At 58.9% G+C, this 19130-nt stretch overlaps 1 protein-coding gene across 5 annotated transcripts in view; it reads right to left on the bottom strand.

Moving 5' to 3' along the window:
• Nucleotides 1–19130, bottom strand: part of SLC66A2 (solute carrier family 66 member 2) — a 47944-nt gene that overhangs the window by 3967 nt on the left and 24847 nt on the right. For 2 of the 5 annotated variants that reach the window (XM_082699993.1, XM_082699996.1), the window contains one exon: nt 6333–6549. In XM_082699993.1, the coding sequence (XP_082556119.1) occupies nt 6333–6549 (217 nt within the window). Of the gene's footprint in view, nt 1–6332; nt 6550–9661; nt 10525–11192; nt 11298–15055; nt 15205–19130 lie in introns of those variants that run through there. The other 3 variants (XR_014303009.1, XM_082699994.1, XM_082699995.1) reach the window with 3 other exon arrangements.

Genomic DNA, 19130 nt, shown 5'->3' with positions numbered 1-19130 from the left:
CCACACACGGAGCGGCGGGGGCTGCACTGGGAGCCCGTCCTGCTTGGCCCCGGGCACAGTGCTGAGCTCCAGGCTGGCGGGTCCAAAGGGAGACCAGCACCACCCATGTCCGTCGTTCCCAGGGTTTCCTCCTGCTGCCCGGCCGAGTCCCCCCAGCTGCTGGGCACCTCCTGTCCAGGCTCTCTGTGCCCCTCGAGGGGAGAGTTGGGCTTGCCCCCTGCGGCCCTGAACAACATATGCGTTCCACCACTGGCCACCCCAGACTGGCCCCTGGGGATAACTGGCCTGGTCTGCCCCGGACGGGGCAGAGGGACAGCGATTGTTGCTGTGATGTCCCACCCAGGATCCGCTGCCTGCGGTGACCAAAAACCCTGCACTTGCCAAGGCTGTGCCTCCAGCTCGGCCCGGACCGCCTGGTCTGGGGCAGCAGCGGGGGAACTCGGCATGAGGCAAAGGGCCCCCCGGGGGCTGGACAGCGGGGAGCACGGGCAGGAACGGGGCTACCGACACGCTCGGCGCTGGTGGGGGCCGCAGAGAAGGACACAGCAGAGCGACCAGCAGAGGAGGGAAGCAGCTCAACCAGGGCACCTGGCCGGGGCCCCCCTACGGGCTGCAGGCACCTGGCCCGCTGGGCTGAGATGGCCCGCCTGAATGCCCTGCGGAGGGGCCCGCCTGCCCGGGAGGGGCTGCTCGCAGCTCCCACACTCACCCCTGCGCTCTTCCAAGGAAAGTCCACACCCACACAGCAAGCATTTCAAGAAGCTCCGAGAGCAGCCAAGGTTTCTGCAAAAGGCCGGGAGGACAAGGAGAGAAGCAACAGGGCCCAGCAGAGGAGTCTAGTTCCGTCTAACAGAGTTCACAGTGAAAGACTCGGTCTGCCGGAGGCACCCACATTTTATCAGGAGATGGAGGCACCTCCCTCAAAATACAAATAAAATCTAACAAGCCCCAGCGCTGGTTCTAGGCCTGGCAGCGGGGTCTATCAGGGGGCCGGGCTGGAGCCTTCGCAGCGGACCTGGGCGGGAGCAGCCAGGCCTGGAGTGAGCCAGCCTGGAAAGGTCCTGCCTGTGTCTCCAGCTCCTCGGGGCCAGGCCACTCCTGGGGTTAGGGTGCTCCCGGCCGCCCTGGAATGGCCGCCTCGCAGGAAGCTGGCCCCTCCAGGCAAGGTGGCACTCCACATGAAGGCCTGGAGACAGTCCCAGGACCTCCACCCAGTGCCCGGTCACAGCCCCTCCCCCAGGCCCTGAATGCACAGGTGGCCTCTGCTCAGGGTCACAAATGTGACAGCCCCGCGGGCGGCCCCACACCAGCCGCCTTGGTGGGGGGCTCAGGGTTGGGGGCATGGCCCCCAGATCAAATACTAGCCAAGCACAGGAAGTGATCAGCACGCTGGGTGGTCCGCTGTCAGGAAGGAGCGTTCCTGTGCACGGCTCGGGATGTAGGAGCTCATGCTGTTACCCCAAGACCCTGAGGCGCCCTGCCCCCACGAGCTGTGAATTCCCATCCCCCACAACAACTGTGGGAGGGAGGGACGAGCCCCAGAAGCTGGGCTATCAGTGCACGACATGCCAGGGAAGTCCTGGAGTCCCCACCCCAAGGGGGACCAGGATGGAGAAATCTTTTTTTTTTTTTTTTAAGATTTTTAAATTTATTTGACAGAGAGAGATCACAAGTAGGCAGAGAGGCAGGCAGAGAGAGGGGGAAGCAGGTTCCTCGCTGAGCAGAGAGCCCGATGCGGGGACCCTGAGATCATGACCTAAGCCGAAGGCAGAGGCTTTAGCCCACTGAGCCACCCAGGCGCCCCTGGGATGGAGGAACCTTAACCAGTCCAGAGCTCCAACACCACAGGAAGCCCCGACCGCCCCTCCCAGGCCCCAGCTGTGGCCTTCCTGCTCGGGCTGGATGGAGATGGGGCTGTACCCCCCGCCTGACCCTCTTCCACCATTTTAATCCAGGCTCCTATTACCTTATTCCTGACGTCTGCATTTTTCCTCCCAAACTCTCCTAAGATTCCTCTCACCACCTCCTTGCTCTGTCCTGCAGTCCAGAACGCGTCTTCCCAGCTGGTGCCCAAGAAGCGATGGCCCCACTCCTGTGCCTGCCCAGCCTCCTCCAGAGCCCAACCAGGCATGCCGACTCCTACGGCCTCCCCTCTCTGCACCCTCAGCCTAGACCTAGACCTTCTCCCTTCCACGAATCAAAGGCTCTCCTGTAATTCAAAATCCACCCAAAACACGTCCCAGAAGAACAGGCTTTTGAGACCTTGGGTCAGACGGGGGTTTCTTGGGTCTGATGACAAAGGCAGGAGCAACATCCCCCACCCCCACCCCACACACAAATTCATTAACTTCAGCAAATTTAAAGTCTTTTGTGCTGAAAAGGAAAATATCAGGAAAGTGAAAAGACAACCCACCGGATGGGAGAAAAAAATCACGGATCATACGCCTGACAAGGCTGTAGTGCCCAGTGCAATACGGAACCCTGCAACTCAGTAATGAAGACGGACCACCGAGTTTAAAGCGGGCAGAGGACTGGAACAGAAGTTTCCCCAAAGACACACAGATGACCAAAAAGCACGTGAAAAGATGTTCAACCTCATTATCATAGGGAAATGCAAACCGAAACCACACGGAGACCGGAGGGCCCACGTGACACCCACGAGGACGGCTAGAATCGACAGGCCACACAGTAACAGGCATCGGTGAGGTGCCGGGCCGGAACCCTCAGGCGCCACTGTGGACCCAGCATGGCCGCACCTCAAACCGTTCAACCCAGAGCCGCCGTCCGACCCAACAGTGCCACCTGGTCTGCTCCCAGAGAAAGGAAAGCAGGTGTGCAGCGGAAACTTGTACGTGACCTTCACGGCAGCATCACCTGTGACAGCCAGAAGATGCCGGACACCTGGATGTCTGCCGGTGGACGAACAGGCGCAGGTACGTCCGCACGACCAGACTGTGGTCCGGCCTCCGGAGCCGAGCGCGGATACGTCCTGCACGGCGGAGCCTGGGAGCACGGTCCGCTTCCCCACGGCTCCGTTTACGTCCAGCATCCTAGAGACAGCCGGTCCAGGGCCGCCGAGGGCCAGGGGTGGGGCAGGTTGGGAGCATATGGAGGGTGATGGCCAGCAGGTAGGAAGTTTCTCCGTGGGGGGAGGAAAGTGCTCTACCGCGACACGGAGAAGGCGGCCGCACAGTTCCGTGGGCACGCCGAACTCCTCCCACCTGCACACCTGAAACGGGTGATGGGGTCGCGACAAAGCTGGGTAAGGGCCCGGAGGTCCCATGCCCTCTCCAGGCGCACCGCTCTCCCCAAATCTGCGCGTCTCCACCGGCCTGAAGCTCTCTGAAGAGCTCGTCTGAATGACCAAACAGACGTTTCTTATAGATCATCATATTGCGATTTATTTATCCGCTTTTGCTGATCCTTTCATCCACCCGTGGACACCGGGGCTGCTTCTGCGTTACAGCTGCCGTGAACGGTGCGGCTGTGAATGAGTCTGCAAGCAGCGCAGGACCCTGCTGTCCGCTCTCCTGGGTCGATTCCCAGAAGCAGAACTACCGGATCATCTGGTGATTTTCTTTTTATTTCTTAAGGACCCCATACTGCTCTGCACAGTGGTGGCACCAGGGCTCCTGCCCGGCACCAGGGCACAAGGGCTCCTGTCCCCCTTGCCACCACCGCCTGCTGCTTTTCTTCTTCTGGGAGCAGCCACGCTCCTGGTGTGAGGGGGCCTCAGTGTGGTTTGATCTGCAGGTCCCTGAGGGTCAGCGACGCTGAGCACCTTTTCTCGCGCTTCTTGCCCACTTGTACATCGGCCTTGGAAACATTTTTCCGGTCTTTGTTTGTTTCTTAATTGGGTTGTTTGGATTTTTTGTCATTGAGTTTTAGAAGCTCTTTCTGTAGACTTAATGTCACCCCTCACTGGACAGAGGCCCTGCGCATATTTCGTCCCATTCTGCCGGTCGCGATTTTGTTCCTGGACAACCTCCTGACGCATGAGACTCGTGGTTTATAAGTCCAATTTGCCTTTTTGGTTCTTCCTGTGCCTTTGGTGTCACATCCAAGAAATCACTACCAAATCCAACGAAAGCATCCGATGATGCTTTTCTCTCGTGTTTTCTTCTAAGAATGTTATTGTTTCAGGTGTTGATTTAGGTCTTTGTTCCCTTTTGAGTATTTCTATGCACGGTGGCAGGTAAGGGTCTAACTTCGTTCTCTTGCACGTGGACGTCCCGTTTCCGCAGCACCACGGGCTGGGAACAATGCTCCTTCTCCACTGAACGGTCTTGGCACCCCTGCTGCAAGCCACTGAACACACAGGGAGGGGTCGTTTCTGGGCTCCAGCTCTATCCCACGGGTCTGTCTATACGCCGCAGGGCAGCCTCGATGGCACCTGCACAGTCATTTTTGAAATCTGAAGGTGTGTCCTCTAGTTTTGTTCTTTTTGAGACTGTTTTGACTATTTCAGGTCCCTCAATATTCCATGTGAATTTCAGGACAGGTTTTTCTATTTCTGAAAAAAAAAAAAAAATCACTGGGATTTTGAAAGGGTTCCACTAAACCTGCGGCTGCCTTGGGTTGTGTTGATATTTTAACAATCCTGAAACTTCCAGGCGTGGATGTGGAATGTCTTCCCTTCTACTCATGTCTTCAAGTTCCTTCAACAGTGCTCTAGTTTCCACTGCACGAGTCTGCTACCTCCTCGGTTAGTCTCCATAGTACCACGAATGGGATTGTTTTTGTCATTTCCTGACTGCCCTGCAGTCTGCTCGGTCTCAGGGGACTGAGCTGTTGCGTCATTTCCTACATTACGAGGCTTGAATCCTGGGGCACCCGGGTGGCTCGGTCCGTTGAGGTCCAACTGTGGATTTTGGTTCAGGTCACGCTCAAAGGGTTGGGGATGGAGCCCCACGCCGGGCTCTGTGCTCAGTGGGGGTCTGCTTGGGATTCTCCTGTCCCTCTGCACCCCCACTCTCTAAAATCTTAAAAGAAAAGCCTTGAATCTCTGCCTTCCAGAGATGTCTGTGAACTCAGCTTCCCATCCATGGGCCATCGTCCCTAGCCAGAGGCATCAGCAGCCTCTACTCCGACCCACCTCTGACCCACGGACAGTCCTTCCCCATCACAGCAGCTCGGACTTGGAAAATTGAGACAATGTCAGATTCAACTGCCAGGGTGTCCCGTGTGTGCTGGGCATACGAAGAGTGGCCACAGGACCTAGCCAGTGAGCGGTGGCAGCCCGGGAGCTGCCGCACACACAGGCGGGCTACGGAGCGGCAGGTACGGGAACAGTATGACCTCACTGTGAGCATGTGCCATGGCCACAAACCAGGCGGTTGGCCTCAGTGAGTCTGCAGGTAGCAAAGCTCCCCAGGGAGGGGATACCCTGCCCCAGTCCCGGCACAGGCCTCCCACTGCACATTCCGACTTGAAGCTGCTCACTAGACTTCTGTCATGCGTCGCGCGAACAGACCCACCAGGGAGAACTGGGTAAGGAAGGGGCTGTAAGCCATCACAGGACAGACGGCCGGCAGACCGAGGGAGAGCAGCACAGACAGGAGGCCCCAGGGGAGTGGGGTCGCGGATGCTGCCTTCACACACACAGGACCACCCTGGGAGGGGCTGGGCTGCATGGACCTCAGGGAAAAAGCATGGGAGCTTCAGGTGCTACTTCAGGTGCTTTGACGGGGCCTCGAACAGAGCCTTGGGCAGGGGTCCTCACGCCTGGGGAGGAGGCTCCCCATCACAGGAAGCAAGTAAGTACGAGAAAAGCACCGGCAGGAACGACGAAGCTTCAGAGCAAGCCCATCCACGGGGGCCCCGGGAATTCCCGTCGACATCTGGTTCCAGCGCCACAGGCGACTTCCACAGGCTGGGCGAGGGCTCCACCCAGCGCCTTCAAGACCCGTTCCACACGGGCCTCCCGTGACCGGGAGGGCATCTAAACACACGGAGGGCCCTGCGGAGACACACGGCTGCCACCTAAAGTGTATCTCGGGACACAGCCCCCACCGCCGGGCACCAGAGCCACCTCCGCTCACCTGTGCTCCACGGGCAGAGCCTCCTCCCTTCTCAGCCCTCCCACCACAAGGCTCCAGGTTCAACCCGGGAGACCCCGTACCACGCATCTGTTTCACAAGGGGGTCGCGGTGTCCCCTTGCGTGTTCCGCACAAACACATCTGCTCATGCGTCCAGATGTCTGCTCTCTACCTGGCGTCTCACAGATACAACTTAAAACACAGCAGCCAAGTCTGTACACATTTGGTTTTTACCAAACACGCGGGCACACTGGTACCAACAGATGTGGTGAGAGCGACTCCGGTCCACTTACCTCATTCCCTCGGTGGACTGGTGGCGGTAGTTGCGGTAGAGCTGTGGGACCCCCAGCATGGCCTCAGTCAGCACAGCCAGGAAGCCCAGGGTCTCCACAAACAGGGCCGAGTCCATGGACAGGTATGTGACGTAGCCCGCCACTCCCGTGAAGGCCAGGACACACTGCACGTAGTCCCCAAAGCTGCTCCAGTGCCAGAAGTGGTGAGGGTCAAAGTCTAGGGCCAGAGGGAGAAAGAAATGTCAACTAGGCCTCCGGGTCATGGTCAGCATGAGGACAGGACGCGGACTGAGTGAGGTCGAGGCCCGTGTACAGAAGACAGATGCAGGCTGTGGGGCTCCATAAGCTCTCGGCCAAGGCCGTGGTGAGGAGCACTGGGGAGGGAGCCGTGATACGGATACGAATTCAACGTAAAGACGCTAGAATCCTTCAATCCGCTGATGACATGGGCAGGGACCCTACTGGAGCCTCCGAACGCTCTTCCTGGGTGAAATGCTTGCCCCTTCCCTCCACGACTGCACTGCTAACCACGCGTCTCAGTTCTTCAGACGTAAAAGAGGAATAACAATCTCCCTCCTAGGGCTCTTTCAGCGGTTAATCTTCTGAACCCTACAGAGTGCCCAGCCTGTAAGCGCCCAGCAAAGCTACGTGCGTGACATCACTGCACACATCACTGAGGGAATGTCGTCTGCTCCACGGATGCATCCTGCAGAAACCAAACTCACAGGCACTCCCCATCAGCAAACCACAAGAAGTTCCTGGGCTTTGGCAGATAAACACGGGAGGCCCTGGGGACAGAGGTGGCTTCAGGGAAGGTCAGGAAAATGGAGACACACACAGAGAGAACATGGGGGGGCACGATGTGCCCCAGGACTGGCCTGGCCCTCACTGGCAGGGTCTGGGCGTGGGCAAGGGTGCGGGCTAGGGGGCTGGCCACCCAGGGGCCGGGAAGTACCCTGACGGGAATGTCCAGCCCGCGTACAGGAGCCTGTCCTCCCCGCCCCAGGCCCTCCCTCCCAGCTCCACCCACTCACTCTGTACAAGAACACCACCCCAGGTCTGAGCTAGAAAGCAGGTGGTGTGTGGGCAGGAGGCCAGAGGAGGGGGACACAGTGTGCAGGTGTGACGACACGTCCCAGAGCAGGGCGCAGCGGGAGCGGCTCTACCTCCTGAGCAAAGCCCGGCTGCCCGGTAGGGGTGGCCTGGGACCCGGGGCTGGGAGCCGACACTGAGGCATCCCCTACAGAAAACAGGGAATCCCAAGACGGTGCAGCAAGGACACCTCAGACCTGGGGGGCTCCTGCCCTTGTGCCGGGGAGTGCAGGGAGCACGTTCAGAGCCGAGGACGGGGGCCCGGACCGGGATGAGCTAAGGACGGCGGGAGACGGTTCGGGGCCGGAGCGGAGCCAACAAGGCCTGAGCTCAGTCTGTCCGGAGCCTCCTCTGTCAGGTTCCCCAGGAGCACGTCAGTTAACAAAGAACTAACAGAAAATCCTACCAAAAGCTTCTGGGAAAAGACTGAAACTAGACCCTTACCTTCGCATATACAAAAATTAACTCAAAATGGATCAAAGCCCTAAACATGAGAAACCAAACTCTGAGAAGAAAATACAGAAAGCTTCAGGGTGTCGGGTCTTCAATGGTCTCTCCGGTATGACAGCAAAAGCCAAAATAAATAGGGTGATATCAAAATTTGAGACTTTGGTGTTTCTAAGAAAAAAGCTCTTTGACATTATTGATCTTGGCAACAATTTTTTGGATATGACATCAAAAGTGCAAGGAATGGGGCGCCTGGGGGGCTCCGTCGTTAAGCCTCTGCCTTTGGCTCAGGTCATGATCCCAGGGTCCTGGGATCGAGCCCCGCATCGGGCTCCCTGCTCAGCAAGGAGCCTGCTTCCTCCTCTCTCTGCTTGTGATCCCTCTCTCACTGCGTCTCTATCAAATGAATAAATAAAATCTTAAAAAAAAAAAGTGCAAGGAATAAAAGCAAGAATGAGTGGAACCACATCAAAACAGACAACCAACGAACCAACCAGCAAAACGAAAAGGAGACCTACTGAGTGGGAGAAAATATGTGCGAACTGTCAGTCTTACTGGGGTTATACCAGATCATATATGAAACCCATTCAGCACAAAGGGGAGAAAGTTTAAAAAGCCAATCCAGTTAAAAAACGGTCCCGGGACTGACTAGATTAGCAGATTAGGTCTTTTCCCAAGTAGACACTCCGATGGCCGACGAACGCTCAGACAGATGCTCAAGTCCCTCGGCGCCAGGGAAGTGCACATCGGAACCCCGACGAGACCGCGCCGCAGCTGCCGGAAGGCGAGACGCGGGAAGACGAGGGACAGCAGGTGCGGGCGAGCAGGCGGAGAAGGGGCCGCGCGCCGCTGGTGGGAAGGCGGGCTGGTGTGGCCGCCGCGGGGACGGTACAGAGGCTCCTCAGGAAGTCAAAAGCGGGGCTACCCCGTGCTCTGGCAGCCCCCGGGCGGCCCCCTCTGGAACAGAGCCTGAGGGAAGGCAGGCGGCATCCGGGAGAGGTATCCGGGCCCCACGCCCACTGCGGCTTCACGCACAGCAGCCAACAACCCGAGTGACCGTCGAGAGATAACGGTTCAGCCATTAAAAAGGCGGGGGGGGGGGGTCTTGCCTCTAGTGACAACACAGACAGAAGCTGAGGACGTCATGTGAGTAAAACCCATCAGAGAAGGACACGCCCTGTACTCCCTCAGACGCGGAATCCAAAATGCCCAACTCAGAGAAACGGAGAGCAGAACGGTGGCTGCCAGGACTGGGCTGGGGAGAGGTCAGTCCCAGGGTACACACCTCCAGTCCGGGGCCTGATGTACAGAACGCAACTGTAAGTAACGCCCGAGCGCGGCTGGCTCGGCTCGTGGAGCGCGCGACTCCTGATCCTGGGGTCACGTGTTCAAGCCCCGCGCTGGGTACAGAGTTTTTAAAAAAACTTAAAAAAAAAAAACGGTGCCTGGGGAGGCTCAGTAGGTTAAGCAACTAACTGCCTTCAGCTCAGGTCATGACCCCGGGTCCTGGGATCGAGCCCCGCGTCGGGCTCCCGGCTCAGCACGGGGCCTGCTTCTCCCTCTCCCTCTGCCTCCGTCTGCTTGTACGCTCTCGGCGTCAAATAAATACACAAAATATTTTTTAAAAATTAAAATTAAAATTAAAAAGATTTTCAAATGTGTTGAGAGAATACATCTTAAAAATAATATAATAAAAATAAAGTAATTGTGTGAAGGTGTGGAAGTATTACTTAATCTTACCATGCACTTAGTTCACAATATCTGTGTATTAAAACATCACACTGCGGGTCTTAAATCTAAAGGGTTATATGTCAATAATATCTCAATGGAGCTGAGAAAATTGATCTTTTTAAAAAATCTGTGTTTCAAAAGACATAATCAACAGTGAAATGCAACCCAGGGAACGGGAGGAGGTCGCTGCGGATCCCAGGTCCAGGGGGAACTCGTGGCTGTGGAATATACAGAAGGCGCACAGCTCGGGGACCAGCCAGCCCATTTTCAGAGGGCGGAGGGCGTGTCTCCGCGAGGGCCGGCGGCAACGCATGAAGTGGTCCCCAGGGCCGCTCGTCGTTGGAGAAGCGCAAGTCAAAACCAAGTGCGCCGCCGCTTCACGGCCCTTCCAGCAACAGAAGTCGGCGGGGGCGAGGACGCGGCGACACGGGGCCCTCGCGGCTGCTGGTGGGGCGCGGAGGCCCTCCCGGAAAGCGCAGAGGGCGTCCTGGCAGCGGCGAACAAGGCATCACCGCAGGAGCCGCGACTCTCCTTCCGGGTGTGCGCCCGGAGAGCGGGGCCAGGGGCTCGGGGACAGCTGCACCCGGGGTCCCAGCGGCGGGGCTCCTGGGAGCGGGACCCAGAAGCCACTTGCTGTCTGTCAGCAGGTGGACGGAGACGCAAACCGTGGCCCACACGTCGACGGAGCATTAGTCCGCCGTGAAACGGAAGATTCTGCACCGTGCGAAAACACGGATGGACCTGGCGGGCGTTCGTGCAGGGCCACAAGCCCAGGACAGAACGGAAGGGGACGCGGAGTCCCCGTGCCTCCAGGCGCAGCGATTCGAATCCAGAGCGAAGGAAGCAGAAGGCGCGGTCCGTCGCCATTGCTGCTGCGGCCGGGAGAGGGCTGAGGCGTCCGTCCAGGCTGGTGAGGTCTGGGCTGTGGGGGAGGAAGACCCGGGGGGAGGCGCCTTCACACGCAGCAGCCACGGGAGGTGAGGGGCGTACGGAGGCCCCGAACGGGAAAACTGAGCTTCCACCCCCCTTCCCGCCGCCGCAGAGACCAGCCTTCCTCCCCCACACGCCTGAGCAATGGGCAGCATGTACGTCTGCAGGTCACGAGGCAGGAAAGGACCGTGACCTCTGGCAGATGGGAAACAGGCAAAGGGAACCCAGAACTGACTGCCGCAGGTCGGGCTAGAGCGAGTTTCCGGGGACCCAGGCTGGGCCCACAGAAACCCGGAGCTGCGTCCAGGAAACGAGGCAGCTGGAGTCGGCAGGACCAAACTCCAGGAAGCAGGACAGCACGGAGAACGCGGGAGGTCTGCAGAGCGTCCTGCCCAGGCCCTTGGCGGAGCACCGACCGCAAGCCCAGGGAAAGAACCACCGGGCGGGTAAGCGCTCACCGTGCCCAGCGCCCATCCACAAAGGGCCAGGAGTGCCCCTGCCCACCAGAAGGGCAGCCTCCCGATTCTCTGGGCTGTGGGAGTCACCAGTCCGGACTGGGCAGCGCTCTGGTCCCAGCCGACTCATCAGAAAAGCAAGACCTAAAAAGATCAAACTGTTTCCAAGCTCCTTCAGTGCACCCCCAGAACAAAGCTCACGCACCTGTGGAAACTGAAGACGCCCCAGCGACAGGGGCGGTCGGACAGCCACAGCGGAGCAGCCAGCGGAAAGGAAACGTGACCCACGACGCAGCGACAGATCGGCCGACTGCAAAGACACGCACCGCCGAAGTGCACGTTGGCATTTAGCTGACAAGGCGATCAAAACCGCCGTTATGACTCTGTTCCGCATGCTCACAAGGTCAGAGACAGGAAATTCTGTATTTATATAACATACGTACACACCAAATACCCACAGTTTTTAAGACCAACCCCTCCCAAAAGCCATCTGGGATCTGAAATGAAAAATATACGGACGGGTTCACGTCAGATGACACAAAGAAGCAAAGACTGGGAAACCAGAAGACAAAGGAAGAGAAGCTGCAAAATATGACAGAAAAGAGCATTTTTTAGCAGAGCATTAGTCAGCTGTGGGTGACTTCAGGGAGCATAGCTGTGCGGTGTGGAGTCCCTGAATTTTGGGGTGGGGGAGGGCAGAAAAAAGGAGCCAAGATTGTTGAAGAAAAGTAGGGCCAAAATTTTCCAAAATTTTATGGACACTGTGAGTCATAAACCGAAGCAGCACAAGAAACCTGAGGAAAACCGTGTCATCGTAACGACATCTCAACACGAGTAGTAACACGGGAACCACGGCGGCAGCCAGGACCGCGCACACGCGGAGGAACGGGGAGCGCGCCCTCGGGTCGCTCGTCCGGCGCAGCCCAGGCGGCGAGAGCTCACGGGCGCCGACAGAGAAAAACGCATCCGCTTAGACTGCCAGACCTCACGGAAATGTCTTCCAACATGAAGGTGGGCGATAAAGACTTTTTTACATTTAAAAGCTTCAAAACTCCATCACCAGAGAGCCGTGGCGCCAGAAACCTTACGGAGAAGGGCAGCGGCACCGGATGGAAATCCGGATCTGACATCTCCGGCAAGGACGCGGCAACCAAGTGGGTAGATGTATACGATACTTTTCTCATAATCTCATTCTCTTTAGTGACTCGAACAAAAATAAGAACAAAAGAGCAGGGGTTCAGCACACGCAAAGGACAGCCGCCCAGGGACGGACGGCAGAGACGGGGCACGCGGACCCCGCCGCGGGCCGGGCTCTCGGCAGCACGCGCAGCGCCCGGGCGTCCCCCCAGGGCAGACGGAGGGAAAGATGACCACGGTAAGCCTCAAGCCACTGCCCATGCATGGATACGGCAAAAGAGGATCTAAAGTCAGCAAAGAAAATTAGAAAGTATTTTGCCTTGAGTGTAGCGAACACGAGGCAACAAGTCCACCGCGCCGCTGCTAGAGCCCCTGGCCGCCCGCTCGGCCGCGGTGCCTGTGCCAGAGCCAGGGTGCAGGAGGGCAGGCGAGGAACAGGTCACAGCCACCGGCAACGGGCGCCGGGCGGCTCCACCGGCGGGGCGTCCAGCTCTTGGTTTCCGCTCAGGCTGTGAGCTTGGGGTCGTGGGATCGAGCCCCACGTCGGGCTCTGTGCTCGGCGGGGAGCCTGCTTGGAAGTCTCTCCCTCTCCGCTGCCCCTGCCGCTCACGCTCCCTCCAGAAACAAGTCAATCGATCTTTAAACCCAAAGTGAACAGATAAAAGGAAGTAAGAATAACAGAAACCAATACCCAGAAAACGGGAAAAAAGAGAAAACCAGTGAAACCAAAACAAGACCCACCATCTCCAGGCAGGATAAACGAGAAGCTGTAAAGGAGTCAAGAGGAAATGAATAAGACAAGTAACCAATCCCCATCAGGAAGCTGAGTGTGAATTAAAAACTTCCCACAAACGGGGCGCCTGGGTGGCTCAGAGGGTTAAGCCTCTGTCTTTGGCTCAGGTCATGGTCTCAGGTCCCTGAGCAGGGAGCCTGCTTCCCTCTCTCTCTCTGCCTGCCTCTCTGCCTACTTGTGATCTCGGTCTGTCAAATAAATAAATAAAATCTTAAAAAAAAAAAAACTTCCCACAAAGATAACTCCGGGCACAGACGGCTTCCCCGAGGGACCTCACAAGCTCGAGTAAACCGAGAAGTACGGAGCAACTCCCAGCTCACTCCACGGCGCCGGCATCGCTCCGACACCAACCCCAGATTAAGGCATCGTAAGCGAACCACAGACCAACAGCTTTCGTGAACGCAGACGTAAGAACTCGGAAGAGGCTGCGGCAAAAAAACCCGCACACAGAAGGGTTAGCCCCTCGCGCCAGAGCAGGCTCATCCCGGAGCGCAGGGCGGCGGGACTGCCCAGGAACCAATCACACGATGCACTACGTCTTATTAAACTAAAACAGGAAAACATACGCTCATCTCAACAGGTGAACGAAAAGCATCTGACCGACTCCACACACAGTCCTGATGAGCAATGGAGGAATAAAGGGAACTTCTGCGACCTGAGGACAAAACACACAAAAACCCTGCGGCTAACCCCACGCTCGTGCGGATACCCTGAGACGGGGAAGCCTGAGACCAGGAACGGGACAGGAGGGCTCCCCAGCGCTGCTCGACACCCCCCAGAGTTCATGGCGACGAAGCAGGAGACATGAGACACGTCTGCCCGGGAAGGAAGAGGGAGCCTCACCTCTCCTCGCTGGTGACGCGATCATGACTGCACTTCACAGACACGGAAGGAACCCACTAGAACCCCTGAGCTCAGCAAGGTCGCAGACGGTACGCTCGGCACACAACAACCAACAGGGTCTCTACGTACGAGCAGTGAGCAATGAGAAAGTAGAATTTAAAGAGCAAAACCGTCTAGGACACCACCGAGTGTGAGTCACTCAGGGATCAGTGAGACGTGTGAGAGCAGCACACAGTGAAATTCAGACACTTGGCGCTCGTGGGCCGGAAGCCTCGGTGCTCTGTGCGGGTTCCCAGACCAGCCCCGGGTCCTGTGATCTTTCTAGAAGGACTGACACAGGAGGAGCGTAACTCCTCCAGCAACAAACTACTGACAACGGGAGTCAGGCTCCACCGAGGAAGCTCCTGGAGTCTTTTCTGCAGACGCCCTGCCTGGCGTGTCTCACAATCCCACTTCCAGAAAGAAAGCAAGTGTCCAGCACATCCCCCGTCATACCCAAGTCCAGGCACAAAGAGCCCCTCCCCCAGGGCTGGGACGGAGGCAAAGTCTCCTGGAAATCCGGACGCCAGCCCCGGGCCAGCTGCGCACACGGGCCCTTCTAAGGCTGCTGTGTGAACACCTTCTGCATTACTGCCAGATGTCAGTTTCCCCCAGATTAATCTGAGATTCAAAATAATCCCCAAATCCTAGCATGTTTTTTGTAGAAATTGACAGACTGATTCTAAAATTCTACCGAAACGCACAGAATCCAGAACAAAGTTGGAAGACTAACAACACCTGATTGCAAGACTTCTCACCAAGACAGTGTGGTCCTGACCAGGGACGCAGGAATCAGACGCTGATCTTCGATAAACACACGAAGGCAACCGAGCAGACAGAAGACAGTGTCTGGACAACCACATGCGGATACGGGCTGTAGCGAACCCTCACACCAACAAACACGAACTCAGAGCGGGTCACGGATCAGAACACAGAACCCAGGGGCGCCTGGGGGGCTCCATGGATGAAGCCTCTGCCTTCGGCTCCGGGATGATCCCAGGGTCCTGGGATCGAGTCCCGCGTCCGGCTCCCTGCTCGGTGGGGGGTCTGTGTCGCCCCCGGCCCCTCCCCCCACGCTTGGGTGCGCTCTCTCTCACGCTCACATAAATAAATAAAATCTTTAGCATAAATAAGTAAGTGTAAAAGACAGAAAAACAGTTATGTGAAGGTTTCTGATACATCAAAAGCATCACCCATAAAGGAACAAACTGGTAAAGTGGATTTCACAAAATTAAAAATGTTAAAGAAAAAAATACACTCAGAGCTCGGTGAGAACAGCGTCCCGGCCGGCCGATCGGGCACCTCACCAGCGAGGACGCAGAGACAACAGCTGGCCCGGCCAAGATGCCCAGCGTCACCCGTGAGAGGAGAACCACACCGAGATGCCCACGCGTCCTTCCAAGGCCTGCAAACGAAAGGAGGCGCAGACTCGGTGTGGACGAGGTGCCAGCCAGGAGCCCACTCGCCGCGGGGGGCGCTGGGCAGCACCAAGGAAGCCGAACCCACTCACTGTCGGGTCCGGCTAGTGCACGCCCATTTGTACCCTGGGGAGAGAAGGCATACGGTCGTACAAGGACCCGTCCACGGACATTCTGAGCAGCCTTATTTGGACCAGCCCCATGGCACAGCTACAAGGCCCGGTACCACCGACACCAGCATGGGCGGACCGCTCCTGCCGTAGCTCGGACACACTGCAGGCAGCCCTGCTGTGTGGACGGAGCCAGCGGAACAGGAGACAAGCAGGACGACCCCGTCTGTGCTGAAGTCCAGTCAATGCAAGTGGACGTGCAGGGGAAGCGGTCAGTGGTGCCTGCTGGCGTGGAGGCAGCTGGGGTGAGCGAGGGAACTCAGGGGAGCAGGCACGCTTGGGCTCTCAGACCGCACTGGGGAGGGTGTCACAGACACGCATCCACACTCACCCAAACCGCACACCTTAATACAGGCTCGCTGTGTGCTGACTGTGTCTCAGCAACATGGGGTGGCCCACAGGGACTGGGGAGCCACGGAGCCACACGGTGGGAAGAAGGACCCCCAGTGCTCAGGAGCCACCCTGGGCTCCGTCCACACCGCCAGACCACAGGCTCCCGCGCTACATCCAGGGGCAACAACACAGGACGGCAGCTGTACTAGGGATAGAGCCCATTAATGCCCGGCTGAGACCCCTGCTGCTGCCCAGGGTCCCAGGCCTGATCCCCACCCCGGGCGGCTGGAGGGGCGGGCCTCCCCCCGCAGCACAGCCTGCGGACACTCTGTCTGGGCGGGCCGTCACCCCTCACATGCCCTGTCACCCCTCACATACCCCGCGCGTCCCGCGAGCTTCCCCGCCCTCCCAGCCCCGCCTCGATGCTCACCCCAGGCCACACGGCCACCCCCTGGGGGAGCCCAGCAGCCCCCGCCTCCGCGATCCAGGCTTTCCCGTTGGCTGCTCTCTGGCCACACCCGGCTCTCAGGAGCACACACTCCCCAGACCACAGGACAGACGTCCATTCCTGTGGGACACAGCCCTCGGTTCACACGTTCCTTTTCTTCCCTCATACTGCGGACCCCACCTTTTCTAGGGGGAGATGTTCCTGAGTTTCTGGGGTTCCGGGGTGGGGAGGGTAGCCCCGTGGCCAAGCGCAAGAGGTACCCTAAGCGACACGGGCCTTGGCCAGCAAAGCTGGGGACGCGGCAAGCTGCCCAGTTTCCCAGCTCTGTGCTCATGGGCATGGCACTGTGTAAAGTGTGTCCACAGAGCAGAAGCCAGGTCTGGCCCTGACCCCGAGAACACCACACCAGTCACCAAGCTCTCTGTGCCCACCTGGCACCCTTCTTCCCAATTCCTCCCCAACCAGAAATTCGGGGGGGGGGGGATGCGGTGCCACTCATGACTGCCAGTGTCCTTTGCTGGGGTAGGAAGTGACGGTCCCACGCACACAAGTCCCAAGAGCCGCAGGGGCCCATGGCCCAGGGACCCCACAGGACAGTCCTGACCAGTGACACGTCTCTGCCAACGGCGCCTCGGCTGTGCCTCAGCACAGACACCAAATACCGTGGATTCATCCCGGATTCTCCCATTTTAACGAGGAAACACCAACATATGCGTGACCCAGCCGTCCCCCATCAGTGACATAAGGCTGGATCTCCACAAAGTCCCAATCTGGAGCAGAACTGCAGCTCGGAAGGTCGCCACAGACCTCAGCCCACCCTCCGCCCCTGAGTGCAGCCTTCCCATACCTGCAGCCCCCCCAGCCCCCAACTCACTCAGCTGGAGCCCTTCACGTCTCTGAGTCCAGGAGCCACAGCCGCAGGTGCCGGCCCCTCTCCAGAGGGCTCTTCGTGTCGGCTCCCAACACCCCAAGCCATACACTGGGGGATACTGAGGCAGCACCATCGGCTGGATACAAGGCAGGGGGGGACAGCAGGACCCCCCGCCCCCAGCCCCCCACCAGGCAGGGGGCAGCTGCCAGCGGCCACAGGGCTGAGGGAGTCGAGGGCCCGGAGGCTGCTGAGGTCTCAGGGTTCCACTGATTTGGTTTCACTCCTCATTGCTCTGTGCAGAGCTGCGAAGGCCAGCGTGCCTGCAAGGGGGCCTGGGCACCTCTCCGCACAGCCTTTGGGCCTCAAGGGACTGCAGAGGGCCTGGCCGGGCAGGGGGTGAGGCCGAGTCCAGTCCGAGCACTGCCCCAGCCGCTGCAGGGGTGGGGGGGGTGGCCGGCCCCCAGCTCTGCAGCCTGACCCCTAGGACAGTAGCAGCAGTCGGCCCCTAAAAGACCCTGTCCCCAGCCTCCCCTGAGGAGCAGGAACCACAGAGACCCTGGCCCTTCCCGAGGTCGAGGACACCCTAGTCCTCACAGGTCACTTCCTGGCTGGCTTGACCTTATCAGGGCTACACCGAGGACCCCCTCAGTGATGGAACAGTTCCGTAACCCCCGGCGGTTTCTGCTCCTGCAATTTCCACCCAACTCCCGGACCTCGAAGCCCGCGAGCACCCCCGTGTGGCCCACTCCCGCCAGTTCGGGCAGAGTCCCGCCTGCCGGAAAGAGGCTGAGCAAGCAGGGCAGAGGGCAGGCTGTGTCCCTCCCCAGGGCCAAAACGACAACCAGACGTTGCTGGAGAAAGCGGGGTGAGTCCGGGCTCACCACATAGCCACGGGCTCCCCAGGTGCCCCGGAGAAGCACGGAGAGTGCAGGGGTCCATAGCTGTTCCCACCCGTCAGAAGCTGCTGGCCCGGGACACAGGCTCCTGGCTTCTGCCAGCTCTGCCTCCAGGTCCCCAGAAACTGGGGAGGGGGGAAGGTGTGAACTTGAGGGCTGCCGTCCCATGGTCCATGACACACACAGTGCCCAGTGACGTGGGCGCAGCCAGGGCCGAGCTGTGGGACAAGCGGGGGCTGCCTCAGGACTGGGTCTGCTGGCTCTGTCCTACGGGACAGGACCCCCAGCTGCATGCAGCAGGCGGCTCCTGGTAAGGCCCGGCCACTCCCCAAGGACAAGGAGAAATGCAGGTACCGAGAGGGCCTGCCACAGCAGCCAGAGCAACGTCACCAAAGCTGAGCGCCCCTGGCCACTGTCACCCCTGCATACCAAAAGCCGAGCTCTCTCCTAGCCTCTGTCACCCCTGCAGCAGAAGCCAAGAACTCCCCTGGCCCCCATCACCCCTGCTCCAGAAGCCAAGCACCCCCCAGGCCCTGTCACCCCTACACACCAGAAGCCAAGCTCCCCCTGACCTCCGTCACCGGCCACCGGAAACTGCCTGTCCCAATGGGCCAGGGCCCACAAAGCCTCATGCCGCATATAGCCTGGGGCTCCCGCCGCACAGCTTCTGCCCAGGAGTGGGGGCCGGGCATGGCAGCAAGCCTAGCATCGAATGGTCAGCCCCAGTCCCCGGAGGTCAGATGCTCCCACAGGCGAGGGTCCTCACGGGAAAAGACGGGGGGGGGGGCCACAGCCTGGGCCTGTGATGACAGCCTACCCATCAGGGGGCCCAGCCTGCCTCTTGCTGTTGTGTGGCTTCCTGCACAACGACGCGGCCTCCCTGGGCCTGTCCCCACATCTGTAAAATGGAGAAATCTCCGTACACTCCACACGGGCCACGTGAAAATTAACCAACTTCTCATAAAAGACTTAAAACAGCGTCTGGCACATACAGAGCGCTCAGTGTCCGCTACGTCGACGATAAAGTCTCCTGCATGAAATCCTCGTGGCCAGAGGACCACGTCACGTCTTCCCCGCCCACGCGGGGGCAGACACACCCACGCAGCTCCAGGGTGAGTCCCCCTGTGCTGCTTCCTAACGAGTCCCCCCTTCCCGAGCCCAGCAGCGGACCCGCACCATCTGGGAACCCGACTCA

Source organism: Mustela nivalis (assembly GCF_964662115.1).
Source record: "Mustela nivalis genome assembly, chromosome: 14".
In the NCBI taxonomy this organism is placed as follows: domain Eukaryota; kingdom Metazoa; phylum Chordata; class Mammalia; order Carnivora; family Mustelidae; genus Mustela; species Mustela nivalis.
The sequence above is the reverse complement of the archived record's forward strand: the minus strand, read 5'-3'. Positions and strand labels throughout refer to the sequence as shown.